The sequence below is a fragment of the Pagrus major genome, chromosome 1 (assembly GCF_040436345.1).
Source record: "Pagrus major chromosome 1, Pma_NU_1.0".
NCBI lineage: Eukaryota > Metazoa > Chordata > Actinopteri > Spariformes > Sparidae > Pagrus > Pagrus major.
In genome coordinates, this window is record NC_133215.1 from 23,262,567 (window position 1) to 23,283,769 (window position 21,203).

General features: G+C 39.7%; 1 protein-coding gene across 1 annotated transcript in view; it reads right to left on the minus strand.

Annotated features, from left to right (window-relative positions):
• helz (helicase with zinc finger) overlaps positions 1-21,203 on the minus strand; it is a 60,297-nt gene that overhangs the window by 12,096 nt on the left and 26,998 nt on the right. Inside the window, exons 17-25 of the mRNA XM_073470387.1 lie at positions 20,058-20,159; positions 18,191-18,369; positions 13,244-13,362; positions 11,185-11,330; positions 10,182-10,329; positions 7,776-7,959; positions 6,527-6,755; positions 5,202-5,490; positions 6-51 (exon numbers count right to left, since the gene is read on the minus strand). Of these exons, the coding sequence (XP_073326488.1) occupies positions 6-51; positions 5,202-5,490; positions 6,527-6,755; positions 7,776-7,959; positions 10,182-10,329; positions 11,185-11,330; positions 13,244-13,362; positions 18,191-18,369; positions 20,058-20,159 (1,442 nt within the window). The remainder of the gene's footprint in view (positions 1-5; positions 52-5,201; positions 5,491-6,526; positions 6,756-7,775; positions 7,960-10,181; positions 10,330-11,184; positions 11,331-13,243; positions 13,363-18,190; positions 18,370-20,057; positions 20,160-21,203) is intronic.

The following is a 21,203-nucleotide window of genomic DNA, read 5'->3' on the forward strand; positions in this document are numbered from 1 at the left end:
CTCACCATATCCTTCAGGTGGAAGGTGCTCTGTGTGGTTTGCATGTTTCCCCTGCGAGACAAAAGCACATTACAAACTTTAGTCAGTGGTCAAGTTTGGTTAAATATGGGGTAAATACAAATGTCTTTCAACTGTAAAGCAACATAGGAACAGTTGCAGCATGGTTCTGACTGTCCTACATCTGTCACAACAGCTATAGGAGCAACACTTGACCAATGATGGGGGGAGGTAGGAATTCATCTGGCCAGCAGAGCACAGCTAAATGAATCCATAACATTAATATGTGATGCAAACATCTTCTGCTCTTATAGAAGAAGCTACAGTAACGCTTATGGTTTGGTTGCAGAGAAGAAAAAATCTAAAATATCAATTTTATGAGAATCAAACTTCTTTAACTGGCTGATGTTTTCAATGTATGACGTGGTAACTGTGTTTCGTCAGCAATCAATGGTCTTGATAGTTGCCTGTTTGTGGGAAAACGTGAAAAAAAAAATGTAAAAAAATGGCTGAGTTCTACACTGTTAGCGACATTAACATGTCTTACAATCCCTTTAATGTCAGCCATGGGAGTTCACAGAGAATGCAGATCCAGCCAACAATCTGACTAATCAAAAGTGCTTTAAACCCCAAGTCATGCCAACTCTGGTGCAAAAAGAGATAGATTTAGAAATCCCCCGTCTCATCATGTCTGAAACCTACTTATTTAACACTCACAAAGACATGCTGACACCTAATATAGTATAACAAGTTAATGTGTATCCACTACACTCCTTTTCACACAGTGATAGTTTCACTCATAAACCGCAGATATTTTTAATAACATTAATAACAACACTTAAATTGAAGAGCCACTATTCGTTATCAATGAATCACCTTTAGGGACCAAACTATGGATCAATTTTCGCTATCAGTCTGATAGAATTGCCTGTTTTCATATGCACTAATCTTATGTTGTTTAGAAAAAAAAATGTACATGTTCAAAATAAAGATTTCAATCAATCAATACAGCTTACAGGGAACCTCTGTACTAGAGAAAATCTATAAAAACACATTAGAGCCATACCACTGCATGAGGAGACATTCCTTCATAACAAACACGGTCAGTGTAGTTTATTCTAGATGAGCCCATTTTTGTTTTATCATTCTGTACTGAGTCCAGGGCTGTGTCTGAAATCACTCACAACCCACTATACAGTGGACTATATAGTGAGTTTGCCATTTTGTAGAGCTGTCCGCAGGTATAGTGAGATTTAATATACCCTATATAGTTGACTAAAAGTATCCCACAATGCATCGTGAAAAGTAGTGTCCAACCAATGGTCACTAACCATTTACTGGATAAGCTAACTATATAGTCCACTACATAAAACTCCCTATGTCATGAGTAGGGTGTAGTGAATGTTTGAATGATTGATTTCAGACACAACCCAGGTGTCTGCCAAGAAAAATCTTTTCTTTCTACTGTGAGATGACATTAACTGAACTCCTTCACTAATCTCTCTCCATCAGACAGAATCTTTATCTCCAGGTTGCTTCTCCATCTACTGTTCTGAGTGCACAGAGAGTTTGAACTTAATCCTGATCAATGTTGACACACATGAATTAATATAGGTACACGAGCACAACTACTCATGTAGTTGTTGCTGTGTGTGCACATGTGAACCTATACATATATGCGTACGCAAACACAGATACACAAAACACACTGGGCTCACGAGATCTCCCTGTACCTGAGGTTAGATGGACTGTATCTGGTGCATTATTAATCATTAGAGGCAAACATACACAACAATCTACTTTGAGCTCTCTCAGTGGCTGGTTTTGAAGCACGCAGTCTCTCCCAAGTGTATGTGGTGTTAACAGATAGTCTTTGACAGTGGGTAAGCTTTACGTGGAGGAGGCGGAAATTAACGACATCCTCTCTTCCATATGATCCACTATGTTGCTATGAAAATAAAGCTGGTATTTTTTTTTATCTTTCAGGTATGAAGACACATATTTCATATCACTAGGAAAACAATTATTTTAATTTAATTATATAAAGTTCACAAACTACACCTGTTTTTTCATTATATAGGTTACAAAGGTCATTTGTTGAGTAAAATGAGACTAATTCTGCTAATGAGACACTAAGAGATAGGGCTCAGGATTGAGTAATATCATTAAATAACTGCAAATTCTGAAAGACAGCCTGACTATGTTGATATAACTTTGCGAGACCGAGCCCAGGCACCAACTACAAGGTTAGTCTGGCAGGGCCTTCTTTCCTGATAGCCTCTCACACAGCAAAGCCAATGTTTGCTGCTCTTTAAAATATGGTTGTGCTTGTGTGGCAGCGTGTCCTCCAGCCTGAGCTGAAGAGCAGCCAAACTACAATGTCATAAACAACAAGAGAGATGTTGAGTATATTGTTTCCATGTGTTAAAAGGTTACGGCACCTGTAGCATTGACGTGACATCGCAACCAAGCACAAAACTGCCTGATGAGATTGTATTATTATATTGTATTAAATAAACGTGCAATTATGTAACAGTTAGTATGAACAGGATCCCCTTCTTGGAACTGACTGACATCTGAGATATTGTCGTCGCAGAGGCAGCTTCGCCTTGCTGCTATTTTAAGGTGTAACATTAACTGAGTGAGGCCAGACACACCAGATTGAAAATGGTGCCCATGGTCTAGTGCTATGGTTATTTGATCTAGTCATAGATGAGCTGCTGCAAAATTTCCTCTGAAAAGTATGAGTTGAATAGTGGCGAACACTGACAAGCATGTTCCTTTTAGTCTCTTATGATCAATTTTTGCAAACAGCAGGGGTGTGCTGAGAATGAAAAGCACCACTAACTGGATCTTAAAAATACAAGCTGACTGTATAGTGACTGTCAATAGGGGCATTGGTTTCTTGTAATGTTATACTTTTTTGACCCTAACAGTTATACTCCTCACCAATCTGTGCTAGACATGGTCTGACCCACTGCAAAATCCTGCATCGTACACATGCACTAAGGACAGGCTCTCTAAAATTTATACTGATGTTGACCCCACGTGTGAAAGATGTCACCAGGCCCCAGCCACTCATATTCATATGATTTGGTCATGCCCTTCGTTACCCATTGGGTGCAGATATTTAATTAAATCTCAAAATTCTTTTCCTGCTACATGAATTTTATATTTGATCTTAACCAGCATAAGGTAACCAATGTGTGTTTTTTGTTTACTTTTGTTTAGCTTTTTTCTTCTTTTGATGTTGTGCATTTTCTTTTATTAATGCTCAATAAACAAATATGAGAGATAAAAGAGAGTGTGCCAAGTGCATGTGCTTAGAGAAAGTCTGACTTAATACCAAGTAGATACCACCTCAAATATAATTTCTGATTTACACATAATTACACAATAAGAAAAGAAGTAATAACTGTTTTTTGAAAAAAGAACTTCCCTCTTTCCTCAATTAAAAATGATAGTAATTGTTTTCAGCTAAAACTACAAAAAGCTTTTTAATGTGAGACATATTTTACCACATTGTGTGTCACAGCCTTGCATACTAAGCCAAAACACCATCTGTGTCAGTGGAAAGCACTTAACAATATGAAGTCAACTGAAGCGCACTGTGTAGTTCTTATAAATGGCAGCCGAACAATGAACATGTTGCATGCTTTGTGTTGATAAACACATTTTTTGCTTGAACATATCATCATGAAGTGAATGTTAATTGCACAACAGTTATAGAATAATCGCACCATCACCATTTGAATTGGTTCCCTATGAACCTCCCTTTCACTATGCAGTTTTGTCTGCCACCAGGCATGAAACTTCCTTGGAAAATGAGGCTGATCCAGTCAGGCTGGCATCCTGGCACAGCTTTCACGTCTCCATTATAGACTAAAAGAATAAATAAACTCATGTTTTGTCCTGTGTTGTTGGTAGTTGTTATACTTAAGAAAATGGAAACAATCCAGTTGCCTGAAGCAGCGGCACCAAAAATACCACTTGAAAACGGAAAGTTGGTTTAAATGTTTTACAAGAAATTACAACTACAAATTGTGTTTAGTGTTTTCTGCCTTAAGACGCATTCATGTTTTAGTTGTTCATCACTGAATCATTGAGGATTTAATAAGGATTTTTAAACCAACAGTCAACTGGGGAAAAACATCTCCAATTGATTCTTCTGTGCTCATAGTAATGCAAGGAAACACTACAATAACATGGCCCATCAGCGGCAGATGTCAAAAAAGTTACACTTAAACAACCACATGCAACCGAACAACAATGTTTTTTGTATCAGAAGCTATAGTGAAAAACTTTTTAAAGTTCAGGAAATAATCTTTTATCAAATGACATTTGTGTGGATTATTTTGGCTTTATACCACAACAACCATGTACAGCGAAACCATGAATGGTCTGACCTTTAAATTAACAACATGTTGTATATGCTGAGGGAAACAATAAAATACATAGTGTACATTGGTCGCACTGTCTCTGTGTGTGCTGTGTACGCTAAATAGTGTCACTATGGAGAGAGAGATAGGGGAAGTGTGTGTGTGCGTCTCTAAAGCCTGCTGCTGCTGCGGAGCTGTGGCTCATTAGGCCCAGTGGGTGATGGCAGCAGGTTGGCAGCTGTGGTGATTTCGTTAACCTTTACCTCAGGGCAGGCAGGCAGGCAGGGAGGACAGACACACAAACACATTTCAACCCAAGCTGAAAAATTAAACAACGTATCCTTCCGCCAAACCTGTAATAAATTTTTTTTAAAAATGACCGACCATAAACTAATTTCCTGTTGTGAAAATTGAACTGAGTCATTTTAATAGATATGTGCTTTGTGGCCGCATGTGTAAAGCTTTTATCACTGTTCCTGCTATAAAAACAGGAAGCACTCAATTTATTCCTGATTATTTGTTACTATTCCCACAAACTAGTAAGTGGTTATCTAACGTGTTACCATTGGAAACCCTACAACATTTGAGCTTTTCAAAGCATCCTCTACTCTACTGCTTCTATTTTCTATTTTCTTTGTCTTCTCTCTCTTCTCTAGAAGGAAAAAAAGTGTACACATATCCAGTGATGTCATTCTTTGACAGAATCTATTTATATCAGCCTTTCTTGCATCTTTTTTTCCCTAATTTTTACAGTATAGTGTCAGGTTTTTGTTAATGCCCATATTGAAAATGCCACTGTGCCCTCCCTTATCAAGAACACCTTACTTTAGGGGGTGACTGCTGCTGCTGTTGCTGCTGCTGTGGACCCTGCTTGTTGGAGGCGGGCTGTGCATGCTGAGGGTGTGGATGATGGTGGGGATGGAGGGCCTGCGAAGAAGAGTGGTGGCCTTGCATGGGTCGGAGGGCACGGGGGATGAACTCTGGGGCCAGAGGATTGAGAACGTAGGTCTTCTTGAGCTCCAGAGCCTCCAGCTGAGCCTTGATCTGCTCAAAGGTGATGCCGTGTAGGCTCGAGTTTTCGTGGCAGATGGAAACAAAGTGCTCCCAGAATTTTCTGCAAAGGGGCAAAAAGAGGAAAACAACAAATGGTGAGAAGGTTTACTTCTGTTCCCCATTATCTCTCCGTGTTTAGATTGACTGTTTCATCTTGCTGATTTTGTCTCGCTGGCAGGGTAAAAAATTACGCATTGGGGGTCATTTGAGAAGTCTGTTAAAAAAAATGCGGAAAAAAATAGGCATAAAGGAGGTGTTAAGGGGGAGGGAAAATGAGGAAATCGAAAATCAGCAAAAAGATGAAGCACACTGAAGGGAAAGAAAATTACAGCTAGGAGACAAAATAGGAGTAGCAGGAATGTAAGAATGAAAAGAGGAAAGAGCGTAATAATAGAAGAATAATCTCTCATCAGACAGTCTACAAACGAGCCGTCAAACAATTATGACAACAGCCAAGTAATTCACAAACACGGAGGTTTTAAACTATGGAAACTCATACATGAAAAGTTATACAAGAGTGGGCGGAGAAGTATTGTACCTTATCATCAGCATTATAAATAACTGCATGTTAATCATTCAAATGTGGAGTAGTAACCACAGCTCATCACAAAACCAGTTCACTTTGTAAAACTGATCCACAACATAGAAATAGGCAGAAACAGACTTTGCCATTAGCCTTTTATACAACATAACTCATCCAAGCTACACTCTATTGACTGTCTCCTAACACTTCCTGCAGCTGCTTCACTGACCAAGATCTTTCATTCCAGGGAGGAGGCACAGCACTGGCCAAACATTGCATCCATTTTTGACACATCCATTTAATTGCTCTGTCTCTACAGGCTTACATTGGCAAACAACCACAACAGGAAACAAGCTGACATGATACAGCAACTTGTGGAGACAAAACAGACAGTTGCTATGGAGATGGGAGGTGGTATAAGAGTGAATGAGTTAAAGAGATTCATATAGAGCCAGTAGCGTTTGAAGGTTTATGTTTGGTATTCCTTTTGGGTGATCCTGTACGATTGACCGCTTCAGAAGAAGAGTCAGTCACAATAACTGAACTATCACTTTACAGCTACGGCTTTATTTACCTGCAGCGCCCAACAGAGCACAGTGCTATGGGGTCTCCCACAACTGCAACCAGGGACTGGGCTCTGGTGATGGCCGTGTTGAGTAGCTTGTAGTTAGAGAGGAATCCATAGTCAAGGTCCTCTGTCGAGTCCTCGACCAGCTGCTCTTTTCTTTTGATGGCCGTCTGCTTGTGCTTGCAGGTGTGCCGCGTCCGCACTGTGCTGAGGAACAGCACCCGGAACTGTTTGCCTGCAAACATTTTTTTTTATTATGAGATTTTATAAGCACTCTATGGAGAGACATGCAAGTAAAACATATCATACAAAGATGGTCTTCAAAACTTTCTGTGTCACCCTTTTATTTTACTAAAACACATGGAGGATAAAGGTTGCTTATGGTTTGAAGAACTTGGCTCCCTTACTAGAAATAAGCAACAAGTAAACAGTAATATCTTAACTATTGGACAAATGTATTTTTCCATTAGCTTCCATGACATTTGACACCAGTGGAAACTGAAAGCATTTACATGCTGTTTTTTAAGACTAATTTGTGTTGCTACAAATAAAGAGGGGGAGCTAAATCACCAGAACCTTCTTATAGAGAAGAATAAGTCCAGTAATAATTGAATCTTCTTATGACTCAAGAGGCTGTTGATAGGACACATAAACAAACATAATCTACATGTTTGTTAAATTCTAAGCACTAAACTGAGTCCATTTCCCTGTGTGTCCACATGTCTAATGTGTGATTAATGAGGAAGTTAATGACTTGTGGAAAGCAGCTGGTTGCAATACAAGTGGGAACTGCATGAGACTGAAGCAGAGGAGAAATTGGAAGAAGAAACTCTCTTAATATTGGAACTGGAGCTGATCTGAACGCTGATAACTACAGTGGAAGATAGTAGAAATTTGTCTTTAGGGTAATGTAGTTCTCATTTTAAGCATCACTTGGACTGGAAGTAGACACTAATTATAATTTCACACACAGAAATGGATGAGACAGGCTTTATGGAGAAATGCTGCTGCAACACTTGGGGATTGAATGTTTCTGATTTGTTTGTCTGCAACTACTGCTTTTGATTTCTTGACGATAACTTTTCAATTTCCCATTATTACCCACGTTGTTAAATATTAAATTATGAAAATACTGGTAGATTAATGTAGCAATTCTGTCAGCGTTTCAGCCAGTAACTTTATATATGGAATTCCTATTCCTATTCCTATTCCATTGATACAACAAATGAGCATGTTGGTGAATACTTTTTCTCACCTTGGACATTGAGCACCCTCTCCACGCTGACCTCATGCATTCTCTTCTTTCGGAGCTCAGCACGAATGCGGAACACCTGGTCGGCGTACGGTGACACCACTCCAATGCTGCCCTCATCCAGCTTGCCCCAGGCCACTGGCCACTTCTTTCGCAACTCTTCCACCCGCTCCACAATCTCAAATACCTGAGGAGGAGAAAGGTGAGAAAAGGAGGTGACAAAGTGGCCCAAATCCATAATTCATTACACCATCTCACACACAGAAAGACTTGAAAAGAACCGTGGGACATTGAGGACTAAGGGACACTTTCCTTCCAGGTAAAAGGCAACAGTGGAGGACAAAACATTTGAAGAACAAAGGGGGATTTATGTGCTTCATTTACTTGAACACATCACAAGGAATACAGCCACATGTCGCAAAAACTTGGACCACACTGACTGACGGCTCCGACATTGACCGACAGCAGATTGTCGGCCTGGTGTGTAGGGGCCCTATGGCACTGAATCATCAACTTCAACACATAAAATAGGAATCTATGGCCTGATGAAATGGATGTGTTGTGAAACCTCTGACAAAAGCAAAGTATTCCACACCAGCACTTTACCATCAGGCAATGCTAAATGAAAACTAACAGATTTTTTGGTTTGGTGACCAACAGACTTAATATCACACCGGAGTCTCATGTTAGCACTTTAAAGTATTTAACAGATTAGAGATATTAGTTATCACAGCAAGAGTTGGTATTTTTAATCCTTTTGTGTAAATGAGCAGTCTTCCAGCATACTGCCAGAGGCTTTGAACTGTCAGGTTAATACTGTCTTCTACTTGAAGCTAAGTCTATCAAAGACACATGCATGAGACAAACAAATGGACACGCTTTTTCTTTTCCACATATTTTGATTCGGGAAGATTATGATAATGGTGTTCATGGTTTGACATGGGGGCTGTGTCAAAGAGACGGGGGGTAATTCATTTGGCATTGCTGACAGTTTGGGAGCAAAATCAAGAAACATCCGTGGTTTAATTGGCTGGAACATGTCAGCAAAAGGTCAGTGGTCAGACTCGGCCAATGGCCACAACCAAGTGAGTCTACAGAGGAACCAATCAAATGCTGGGACTGTCAGTTAATCATACATCATGGGTGTCAACTGTAGCTCCTGAGGGTCTCCTAATTAAGTTTATGGGTCTCATCTTCAATTAGCGTAATTAAAACACTGAGTGTTCCAATTTATAGTGACGAGGCAAAATAAACTGTGCAGATCAGTTTCGGATAATAATTGTGCTTCTGACATTAGTCAACCAATTTCAACTAAATCATCAAAAATATCAGAAACAAATCCCTGAAATATTAATCTGGGGTCTGCAACCATGCATAACTTTAAAGTTGAAATGCTCAGGAAAATAATCTATTCTGGAGTATTTTTAGATTTAAACATCAAATTGATCGGCCAAGGTATAATTGTTGAATGAGTCCTTGAGTGTTCACTTGTGTGCTCTGAACATTTCTAATTGCATTAAAATGTAACAGGCAAGAGCAATGGAGAACGACTTAAATGCAGTGCGAAGATGACAGTGTGTCTTCAGGTGGATTAAACTGAAGAAAATCCAACATGAACTTCTCAATGTGTGAGAAACATGAGGTGTAACTGGGGTATGTGGCAGAGCTGACAGGCCCAGTCTGATGATGAAGTGTGAGTTTTAATATTTTATTATCAGGATTTAAGCATGTTTATAAAGTTCATTTCCCTCACCATCCAAGAATGGGGCTTTTGTTCATTTAAGTTTTCATATTGTGCACGTGTCACCATCAATTAATTAAACCAAACTGTATCAACATGCGGGCGTAGCTCATGCTGATTAACTTCACATTAATCATGTCTTCAAGTTTTGATAAGCGTCCCCTTCCCAGAGGGAGGGAGCATTTTGTAGTTCAGTTAAGTCCTAAATGTCAAAGATGTATTTAGGAAAATAGTAGTAAATGATCACAGTGGACTGATTGGAATTTTCTTTTTACATATAAAATTCATAAATACATGAATGGAAAATGCTGTATTAAAACAGAGCAGGTGCTTAACTAATTTAAGATATTGGCATTATCGAGTCACAGCAATTTTACACGATGTTTGATACTTGTTATTGTATTTCTTATATTTCTTATTTAATATGAATTTGCTACTCATGTATTCATTGATTTAAAAATGGGGCCGAGGGGGCCAAGGTCAGGCGACTGTGGGGGGCCCCCCTCTGTCCCCCAAGCACCTACCACAAAGCTCCTTTCCCTTTTTATTTTAGATTTAAAAAATATTATTTGTTCTCACAAGATATGCATGTTTGTTTAACTGAGGAGAGGAGGGTAAACATCTTAACTCCTCTTTGTACAAATTTGTAATGTTCTTCTAACCCATACCTCAGCGTTGTTGTAGTAGGCAGTGCTATTCTTCTCCTGCACGTCTTCTCCTCTGGCTGTGAAGAAGGTCAGAGGGTAGAAGTCCTTATGGGAGGGCTGCTTCCCACTTGCCATTAACTTCCCATCATAAAATAATTCTGATGTGTAGCTGTAGGAAGAGGAGGAAGAAGAAGGGGTAAGAGAAAGAGAAGTAGAAAAAGAAAATCAAAAATAAGAATGGAGTGTGTTTGTGCAAGATGTTTATCATAAACTACTGATAATTTTGAAAAAACTTGGCATCATTGAGATTTTGGGAAAATTTTGAATATTGACCTAAAGTTCAAGTTCACAAAGCATGAGTTTGTATGACAGAGCTCTCAAAAGATTTGTGGGTTAGAAGAGATTATGCTGTGTCTAATGAAAACACAAAGGCATGATTACATAAAACCCAAATACAAATGGATCTTCCTCAAATATAAAACCCGAAAACTTTTGCCTGTGTGTGTTTTCTTTTGCGCTACTACAGTGCAATTAGGCCCATTAACCTTCTGCATTGACTAATCAAACACAGTGGGTGCAACACCCACTTGAAAAGGTAAAATAAATTGAAGCGTGCACCATGGTGATTCGTGCTCAAGTAAGCTCACAAGTATCAAGAGGAAGGAGAAAGTTTTTGCTGCTGTGAAAAGTATAAAGAGTACAGTCCTTCCTTTGTGTCTGCTAAGCATTCATAGCGGAGTTCCTCGCTCATACTTAACCTTCTCACCTGTACATGCAGGATCACACCTAAACCCACGCAGCCCCTCGTGCTGTTTTGTCACAGAGCTATTGTCTGCCCGAACATTGCTTTAATGACCCCACTTTCCTCTATGGACAAGCCAAGTCTGGCAGTTTACCACCTCTTCCCCTTTTCCTCCTGACCCCGTCCTCCCACCCCATCTTATCTCATCTCATCTTTCCTCCACCTTTTCAGCCTCTCCTCCTACAGGTTCGACTCGAGGCAGTGTTGAGGGCTCACACCTACTTGATGATAGCTTCGTGGGAGCGGTAGTTCTCGCACAGGAGGATGCGACACGGGTATTCAGGGGGGTAGTGCTCATACAGCCGGTCCAGCAGTGACACGTGCAGGTTACGCTCCCGCGCAAACTCGCTGTACACAAACGGACTGAGCTGCAAATCGAGAGACAAGGAATCGAAAGAGAGAAAGAGGCAGGGAGGAGGGAGAGATGGAACGTTAGTTTAAAATCATAGCAAAGGCTTCATCTTACTTTCTATTCAACTATGAATTTCAATTTGGTGTACTCAATCTGTTCAGAATCTGACAAAACAATGTCTAATCATGGGCCACAAATGCTTTAGGCACATGAGAATGAAGGGCACATTTTCTACCAATCACCACACCAGGTGATTTCCTTTGTTTATGTTTTTCACCTCTAGTCGGAGCTACGTTAAATCACATGTAGTGCTTGGCAAGTCAGGTCCACAAGAATGTGTTTGCAATCTCATAAACTCCTCCAAAATAATTCGAACAAAATTTCTCGGGAATGTCAGCTGCTTTGACAGGACGGTAAAAAAATGCTTCTTTGACATTCAATTTGGCTAATCATTACAGTTCTTCAGATGAAGTGGACAGGCTAACAGGAAAGCACAGAAGGGACTTTCTAGTTTCCAGTTAGTTTCAGAGTTTGGTTTCCCTGGTACATTAGCTGGACTTTTCTGATTTTGAAAAGGTTTATTAGTTAGATAAGATAGTCTGGTTGCATTTTTTCTGTATCTGCTTTGAGAACTTTTCTTGTTCTGAAGAATTTCAGATGAGAGTTGTTTCTCCCATTGTGACTTGCAAGCTCTTCCATCTGGTATGTATGGCATTAAACAAACAGATCTAGAGCCACAGTGATTAAAGCGGAATTTACTCATAGTTATCCAACAGCAATTTCAGAATATGACAAATTCAATTCTGAGTAGTCTGCTCTAATATTGGACTACCTGTAGCCAAGGGAAAGTAACATTTGATACCAAACCATTTCATAACTTTTATATTGTAAGCAATAATATCAGTAACTCTTTCAAGACCTGAGAGTCTAAACAATTTAAATTTGTATTATTCTCTGGTCCTGCAGTCATGAGCAAGATCATCACAAGGTGCTTTGACTAAAAAAGGGGGCTACAAATTTGCAAAACTGCACAAAGCCGCATACACTCATTTATTTTTTCCCTTTTGGCCACTGCCATGTACAAGACAGCAATTTATCTTCAGTTTGTATCTTAATTTAAGTCTGACAGTGACAGAGGGTCAACCAGCTTTAATGAGGAACCACACAGTCAATAAGAGAGCAAACAATCAATAGAGGCCTTAGCCTTCATTGACTATCTGGCTCTTCCTGGTGGGAGAAAGAGAGGAGTAATATGAAAGGGCAACATCCTTTCTTGTACCGCTTTCTGTACTTGCAGTGACTAAGTTGTTGTAAAGGATAGAAGGGTGGAAGGAGAAAAGCGTGAGACAAAGTGATTGAGAAAGAGACAGATGGATACACGGGTGGACACCAGAGTTTTAAATCCGTTTTTTCTTTGCTCCAAGAAATAGCAAAGAGAGTGATCAAATAATAAAAGCAACTATAGCATGGCAGACTCCAGCCACGTCTTCATCCGCTGCCTACTGGTAATCCTGTGCCTGGGTCTAAAACCAGGAGGGGTTGAAATAAGATTTGAATTCCTTGTCGTGGCTTAGAAAGCTTGGCTGATTTGAGTTTATATTTGTGTTATCTGTGACTGAAGTGGTCTCTAGTACCACAGCTCCAACGTGGCTGCTGTCTGTTCTTTTGTATTTGAAGTAGGGAAGAGTAGAGTGTAATCCATAGCAAAGTGCAAATGGAGTTATAATTTCTACTTGATGCCAAAGTGTTGCATCCAAATTATTCTTTTGACTCATTTTAGAATACAAGGAAAAGTCTGAGAGCAAATCCTTGACGCTATCTAAAGAAGCATTTACATTATCAAGTAAAAAACTTGCAGCTTCAAAATAAGTCTAAATTGAGTCTAAACTACACATCTTATGACTGCCCTTGTTGACTCTTTGTACTTACCTGCATATGGTCTCCAGCCAGCACGATGCGGGTGGTCTTGCTAGCTAGAGCAAAAGGCATGATGGTTTCACACTCCATGGCCTGGGCTGCTTCATCCAACAGGATATGAGTGAACAACCCTGACAAAGCAGATAGGAAACCAACATCAGTTTATTAAATAGTTTTAAGCTCAGTATAAGCTCAATTTATACAGTTGTACTACCCCAAAAATGCGCTCACACTTGAGTAGAGATGGGACAAAATATCAATATGGGAATACAATGTATTTGATTTACCAGTCACTACTTCATGACTCTTCATGGTAGAGGTTATCAAATGAATGAGGGAAAGTAAACAGAAGTTTATGTGTGAGGCTCTAAGCGAAGACGCCATGCACTTTTTTGTACATTGTTTCATTCATCTCAGTTGTCTGATTCTGTGAAACAGACACCACAATGCTGTCAATTAATACATCATTCTTTTCGCTTTAAAAGGGGTATTATTATCTTCTTCACTGTCTTGAAATGTATCACTGCAGAATCGTTGCATCATGATACCATCTTTATCTTGAGTTATTCTGTGATTCCCACCTACACTGGAGTATCCTATTGATAACAACAAAATAGGAACTCTTATTGTTTCTTATCAAATTTTTTTGAAGAATATTCCAAAATATACCAAAAATCAGCCAAATAGTCCAAAAACCTATGTGAACCAGCACACACAGCTGGAACATATAGCTCTCCTCAGATCATCTCAATTAGAATACAGAGCGCAACACTTGACTACATAAAAAGGGAAAATATTGGCACTCTGAAGGGTCTATAAAGATCCTTCAGTTTTGATATTGACGCTTGAGACCAGTGTCTCTGTTTGACTACATTAGCTATTAATCATTGACCCATTTGGTAAGTATCTCACTTCATCATAGCTTTTAGTGTCAGATACTCCAGAGCCTCCCATTTGTCTAAACTATACCTTCTCAGCAACATTAGTGCTTCTGTGTTCTTTATGGGGAAATGTTAAGGGCATTTTGGCTTCAAAGCAGGGCAAAGTGCCTGAATACAGCCTGTAACCTGTGTCACTCCATGTGAAAATACTGTAGTAGCACAACCCCTAGAAATCATTTGACAAAACTGCTTTGATGTAACCTATGCAGTGCATATTATGGTTGTGATTTAGAAAGAAATGGAAAATCATAAATCACTATGTTCAGTATTTGTGTCAAAATAAATCAAAATCAAATCAAAGCCCAGTCAGTCTAGATGATTCTTACCAATACCCAGAGCTAGTCACTATTTTTTTTTATTTTTTTCCATTGTTACTTTGTCACATTCATGAACACAAATTGTATTCACCAGGAGCATTTAAACCCTGTAACTGTCATTAGTCTACCATCCTCTCAGTCACTTTTTCCTTTCCTTCTTTCAACCAGCCCTGCAAACCAAAGGCAGGGTTTTGTGGACGTTTTGAAAGGGATTGAACAGTAGCCTAACCCTTATTTAAAAAGCTCAAACGGTGCTCAGCAGTATGAGGGGAGGGGATGAAACGGCATGGCAAATGAGTGCTGGAGCAGCGAGCGGGGAGCGAGAGAGAGAGAGGCTGAATAACAACCAGCAAACAGCCTCTGAAGCCCCAACACCATTTCCACGGGAAAGCGTATGCAGATATGAAATGTGACGGTTGAGAAATAACAAAATAAACTTGGGGACTGTCAAAAAGTAAACAAACAGAAACATGGGCTGGCAAGAAAAGAGGAGGAGTGCTTTGAATTGAGGCAAAATCCACTCCTTCGTATCTGACTTTGAACAAATGCCTGCAGAACATATTGATCCCCCCCTCCAACTATAAAGCCTCAAACCAGTTCTTTCTGAACCGTGTGTGCACCTCAGCTCTGTTCCCCCACTGTGGTGCTGATAAAAGGGCATGCACTTTGTTACAATGGCCCTCGTTTCTGCATACATCGTTGCAGGATGTGTATAATTGGGTTCATCTATTAGAGCTTACTGAGTGAGAAATGTCCCTACAGAGTGCCGTATCAAACAAAAACATACTCAAAGGACACATTAACAGGTGAAAGAAAAATGTCTTTTGAAACTCCCATACTAAAATTTGTGCAGTTTTTGTCGTCCTCATTCTAAGCTCTATGTCTATTTCTGTGTAGTCAACTTCCTTTTATGTGTACATATACTTGACCAGTTATGCAGTTCTGATTCTAAAACCAGACTAAATGCAGAATAAAACATAGTCAGATTTCCTTTCTATAGTTTACCCTCTAATAACCATTTGATTTGTTCGACTGTAAAGAAAGATTGCTGGATGCCACAGGGGTCATGTTAACTCCAAAGACAGTCTCAGACAATCACTGAATAGTTTATATACAGGATGAATGAACATCCAAGCTGTAAAGCTGCTTAACACCTTCTTTTTTTCCCGTTTTATCACCACTGCATGCACTATGTCTTGCTTAACAATGTGGCCGAAGGGACTTGAATCATGCAGATGGGCTACCCCGTATATCACATAGTTAATTATTGAGGCCAAGCACTTTTGTTGACCCCTCCCATCAAATGCAGTCAACAGGAGGCCCTCTGCATCCCGTCTCCCTGCTCTTTTACATCGATCTGCATGAATATGTAACGGCAAAATAATGCTCACAAATGATATACACGGGTCATTACAAATGGGAATGTCTCCCCAGGCAGGAAAGTAGAGATAAGGTGGGGGGCAGGAGGCAGGCAGAGATGGTCTTTATGAGCACAGAGTAGACAGAGTGGCAGACATGGAGGAACACGGTGCTTAATGGTTCACCTGGGACATAGCCGCCCGCCTTGGGGAACCGATCTCTAAACCAGAAGTCCAAATTACATTTCTGTAGCGGCTATCCGTCACTGGGCCAATAATGGTGTTTGAATTTGGACATAACATTGGTAAAAGAAAGCAGGAGGGAGGGATAATAAGCAGAGGTGAAAGAGATCAGGGGCACGTTGTTGCACAGTGATTTGGGGGAAAGATGACTGTGTGTGAGGAGAAGGAGCTGCCATTTATTATTTAACAGTCTCTCACATTCTTCCTTTCACCGTCTCTTTCTACCCCTTTCACACTGTAAGAATGACTTTTAAAATCTGTAATCTGAGTGCAAAATGGTCAGTGTAGATAAATCTACAACACAAAACAAGCTATGTAAAATCAGGTTTGAAAGCTTTGCCTGTCAAATTCTCACAAAATCATCTCTCAACCCTGCTCTGAGCACTATCAGAATTTTGACCTTGTTGTTAGACGTGTTCTGTCCCCTGCCACACAATGTGGTCAACGTAATTACAGATAACACTGTTCTCTTATTGACAAGATAAATCAATATTCACCTGAGCCTCAGCACATATCTGCTAAAAAGGGAAAATAGGGCATCATTTTTAAAGTGCACACGTCTCTCACATACCTTCAAACTGGCTCATTTACAGTATTTCTTTTACAGTTTAGTTTATTTAACAAATGTCCTTCTGGTCAAGAAATAATAATTAAATGTGACATTTATTACAGGTAACAATATTACAGTCCTATGACTGCCTAATTACAGGGATGTAGTTGATCCTGACAAGCAGCTGGCAGTATGTCAGACAAACACAAAGCGCTACACTGCCTGTCAGCTCAGGGAAACTTCATCTTTAAGACTCGTGTCTCGCCGACAGCTCAAGTTCATTCAAGAATATAGAGTTTGCCTCACATGTGCTCTCGCCAGATCAGAAAAAAGGCTGAGAATCAAGACTACGCCCAGAAAAAACATTGAATTTATGACATTTTTGGGGTTGATGTGTAAACAACATGGACTGAATGTGAGGCTATATTTCTTTCTAAATTGTGACATTTTTCAGAAGAAATGGCTGATGTGGTGTGGGTGCAAACTCTCTATTAGATGGACTAAATTCACAAGCAAACAATTTTCTACATGAATGGATGTAGATCGAAGTTAATGCTTGAAGTTATTCTTTTACTCTTAATCAAAACAAAACAGACATGTCTTCATTAATAAACAACCGCTATCGCTGATGAAAATCAATGACATGGCATGTCATGTACAGCACAAGGTTGTTTATACACTTTTTTTCATGTTATGTTTAGTCACGATCACAGACTTCCTTCCTTACTCTCTGAGCCATCATCTGATCAAATGAATTTGAGACATTTCAATGCAGGAATGTTACATATCATAACTTTAAATATAGGAGGACACAACTCCAAACACATACATGAGCAGACCATAACATTTGTGGATCCTGCCTCTCGAGATGGTGTTAAGTTTGTTTTTGTGTAAATCACAAATGTACAGCTACAACATGCCAGATCCCATATGGAAGGAAAAAAAAAGGAAGAGAAAAATCAAAGAACCCAACATATCATATATAACAAGTTAACTATGTTTTTTGGGGGAATGTATGCGTTTTGAGTGGGAGATTAGTTATTGCCACTTAGTTGACTTGCTGGCTCCCAATTGCCTCATTTCCTGGCGATTTTCATCACCGTCGAAACACCGGGAGAGCAGGAGAGATGAAACGTGGGGAGAAGGGCTAATGAAGTAAAGTATATTAGAAACAGGCAGATGGTGTTCCCAAGCAACAGACAAAGCCCCCTCCGCTGACACATTAGAGTCGGTTATTAACCCGCAGTGACATACTGGTTTGTCTTCGATGTCTTTTACACAACGTAAATGAGTTCCATCGCTCTCTGAACAGTGGGCTCCTGCCAACAACGGGCATTGAATGCACATATTCAATCTTTTAAAAAACATGTATGAATGTACATATTTATATCAAGAGGAGATATAAAATCGACCTATCAAAAAATACTACCCCACTTAAATTTTGTCAACATTTCCAGAACCCTCTTCTGTAAAATGTTAACTCCATCTGCACCTGGTAAACCCTGCCATACCTAAACAATTCTAAAGAACTCAGGACTCTCATGACTTACCAGGCTCCAAGTCAAGCTGGCAGAGGTACTGGGAGGTGCTGAGGGTGACCACCACCACGCGGTGCCTGAGGATGTCCTCCCTTGTGGGCATTTGGAAAGTGACCTGTGTGCTGGAGATGAGACAGTACTGCTGGACCACCGGGTGAACCGTCTTCACCCAGCGGTTCCTGAAGTATACCCTGAAGAGAGAGATGAAGAAAGAGACATCAGGAGAGGTGTTTGTTTGGGTGAAGACATCTCCAGTCCATCAGGTTATTGTGTGACTTATTTAATGTGCCCAGCCTCTGTGAACTTGCGTTATCTACTTTTAGTATACCTAACCATTTCCAACATTTTCCAGAATGACTTTCAATTATTAAAAGCAAGCTTGAACGGCATTATTGTCAATCAACTCAGATTAGCATGAATTCTATGCTCCAAGTCTGAGAATAAACTTTTAAATCGGTTTAATTTTTTCATGAATGACATAACGTGGCATAAACATCTTTTATGCCTTTCTGTTTTACTTTATACATGGCAAACTATCAGACAGTGAATGGCAAACATAAAAGGGCTTAGGGAGTATCACAAAAAAATTAGTGAATAATTCTAACATTTTTCTGAGGTGGGCTCTTAGTCGTTTAAGGAGTGAAGAGAAACAATATTTATGGCTTTTCATTTTGTATACACCTGAAGTAGCCTACAGCCAGCCAGGATGCCCCTACAGATTGCTTCCTTGGGGCGTCGGTCAGCCCCACACTAAATATTCATACAGGGTCTGTTATTCTTGACAGAGTCGCTCATCCCAAAGGAAGTAAGTGCGGCCAAGAGAGGAGGTCGCTTGCTGCAGTGATTTTGTAGAATTTCAATGCCTAGTGCCCACTCATGTGAAACATGTCATCTGATTTTCCCATATTGTCCCCCAATTTGTGTGTGTAGATACAAACACACAGCCTTCCCATTATGCCCTGGCTGGTCAAGGCAGACATTGCCTTCCTGTCCTGTGTGACCTCTGGGGTTGCTAAAGTGTGATTAGAAGTCACTGATGCAGTGTAAACAACTTGTGTGTATGCGTTTGTTGCCTCCAGCTGAAATTTTAAAAGCAGGAGAGTTCTTGAATTCAGCAAATGTCTACCTGTCACTCCCGTGGGGCAAAAACAACCCAGACACTCAACATGCCCTTTATAATATGGATGTATTATTCTGACTGCAGGCTTTCTAATAATGGTAATCTAGTTGATGTATAGATGAGTAAGTGCCATACAGATGCTCTCCGGCTCGGATGGTCTCAATGGACACACAGGCCATAGCCACTGAATACAAAAGACTCAATTCAGGTGCACAGGAGTTAATGTTTCTATTACCAGCAATTTTGGAAGCAGAATATATTCTCCTCATTCACAGTGTGAGCCACAATCAGACATGAAACATGTTCTCATTCAAGAAATAACTCAACAGACCAGATCGGGAGGTTTATGAAGCTCACAAAGGATGAACTACGGCCGTTATACAGGATGGTGCTATAATTTTCTGCAAGTGTAATGTGTTTTTTCACAGGATGTGTCAACTTTTCCTTCCAGGCAAGCAGAGGTCAGTTGGGGTCTTAATGCCATTACAGTATAAACACTATTGGAATAGGGCTCCTTGTGGTTTATAAAGACAAAATTGTAGTCACAAGATGAACCTGAGGGCACAAAGTACTGCACAAAATTTGAATGAACTGCAGTCTGCAAGGAGGACATACATGAGCAAAATGTATAAATCTTAAAATATACATCTATAAGAGAACTTGATGCTGATGCATATTTCAACTGTTACATACACAAAGAACATAACGTAAGGTTCTGCCCTTAGCATCACATTTTATTCAAGAAGTGTGCTCCCATACCTGAGAGGTCTGGCATGTGGATTGCCTGCTTCAACATAAGGATGAAGGTAGTCCTTAATGTAAAGGTCAGCCGCACTGTTGGAGTGGGTGCAGATCAGGACCCTGTAGAGACAACAAACAAATAATGTTAGACACAAAGCATTGTACAGAGATATCTAAACCATGGCAACAAAGCCAACACTATCTGCTTGATACCACTAGAGGCAAGTGTGGACATTTTTTGTTGTTATTTGGGGTGAATTGACCTTTTAACATCCCTCTATGAGCTGATTGGCTTTAATTTGTGTGGCTGAATTTCAAAAGGTGTATTCAAATGTCAAGCTGTTGATTTTTTTAATCAAAAAGGACAAAGCAAAGCATGTGTGAGCTGAAGTCTATCATCTCATCAAAGTATTTCATTGAGCAAAAAGCTTGACCAGACTGTTTAAAATGCATTTACAAAAAAATGCTCCATTGTTTAACATGCTATAAAATAATTCATACATATATGCATATGCAAATTTAAGCTGTAAAGGAAATTATATTTACACCTAATACACATCATATAGATCTACGGCAGCCAAACAACTCCTCTTACAATGATAGAGGGACAGAAAAGCCTGTTTTGTACACTTTAATATCAAAAGCTGTGTAAAACTGTCTGTGAAAGTTTCCATTTAAACGTTAGAGCAACATCACAGTGACAGATATGCGCTGAACATATACAATAACACATATTGCGTCCACCTGACCACGATCTATATGAAGTCTTTGTCACTTCTACAGTATGATGAGCAGACAGCGCTAGTCCAGAGGGGTCCCCTCCCCTTGTCTTGGCTTTTAAAATATCTATAATTCATCCTACAGATAGAATATTAAATGTATTGAGTGAAATGAGGAATGAATATTACATTGCTACACATTTTTCAAAAGCTGTTTTTTCTTTTACTTTACGTATATACAACCTCCTCACCACTATTAAAAACACAAAATGTTCGCTTCAGTTCAGGGGACGCTGTCCATGGTATTGCATTCATTTTTCATAAAGACTAAGGAACAATTTATGTGCTTGCGCTACACCGCTTTGCTTCAACACAAGAATGTGCAGGATTTCCTGTGGGTATCTGCGCACAGTGAGGGAGCTACCTAATGATGAAAAATGCCAAT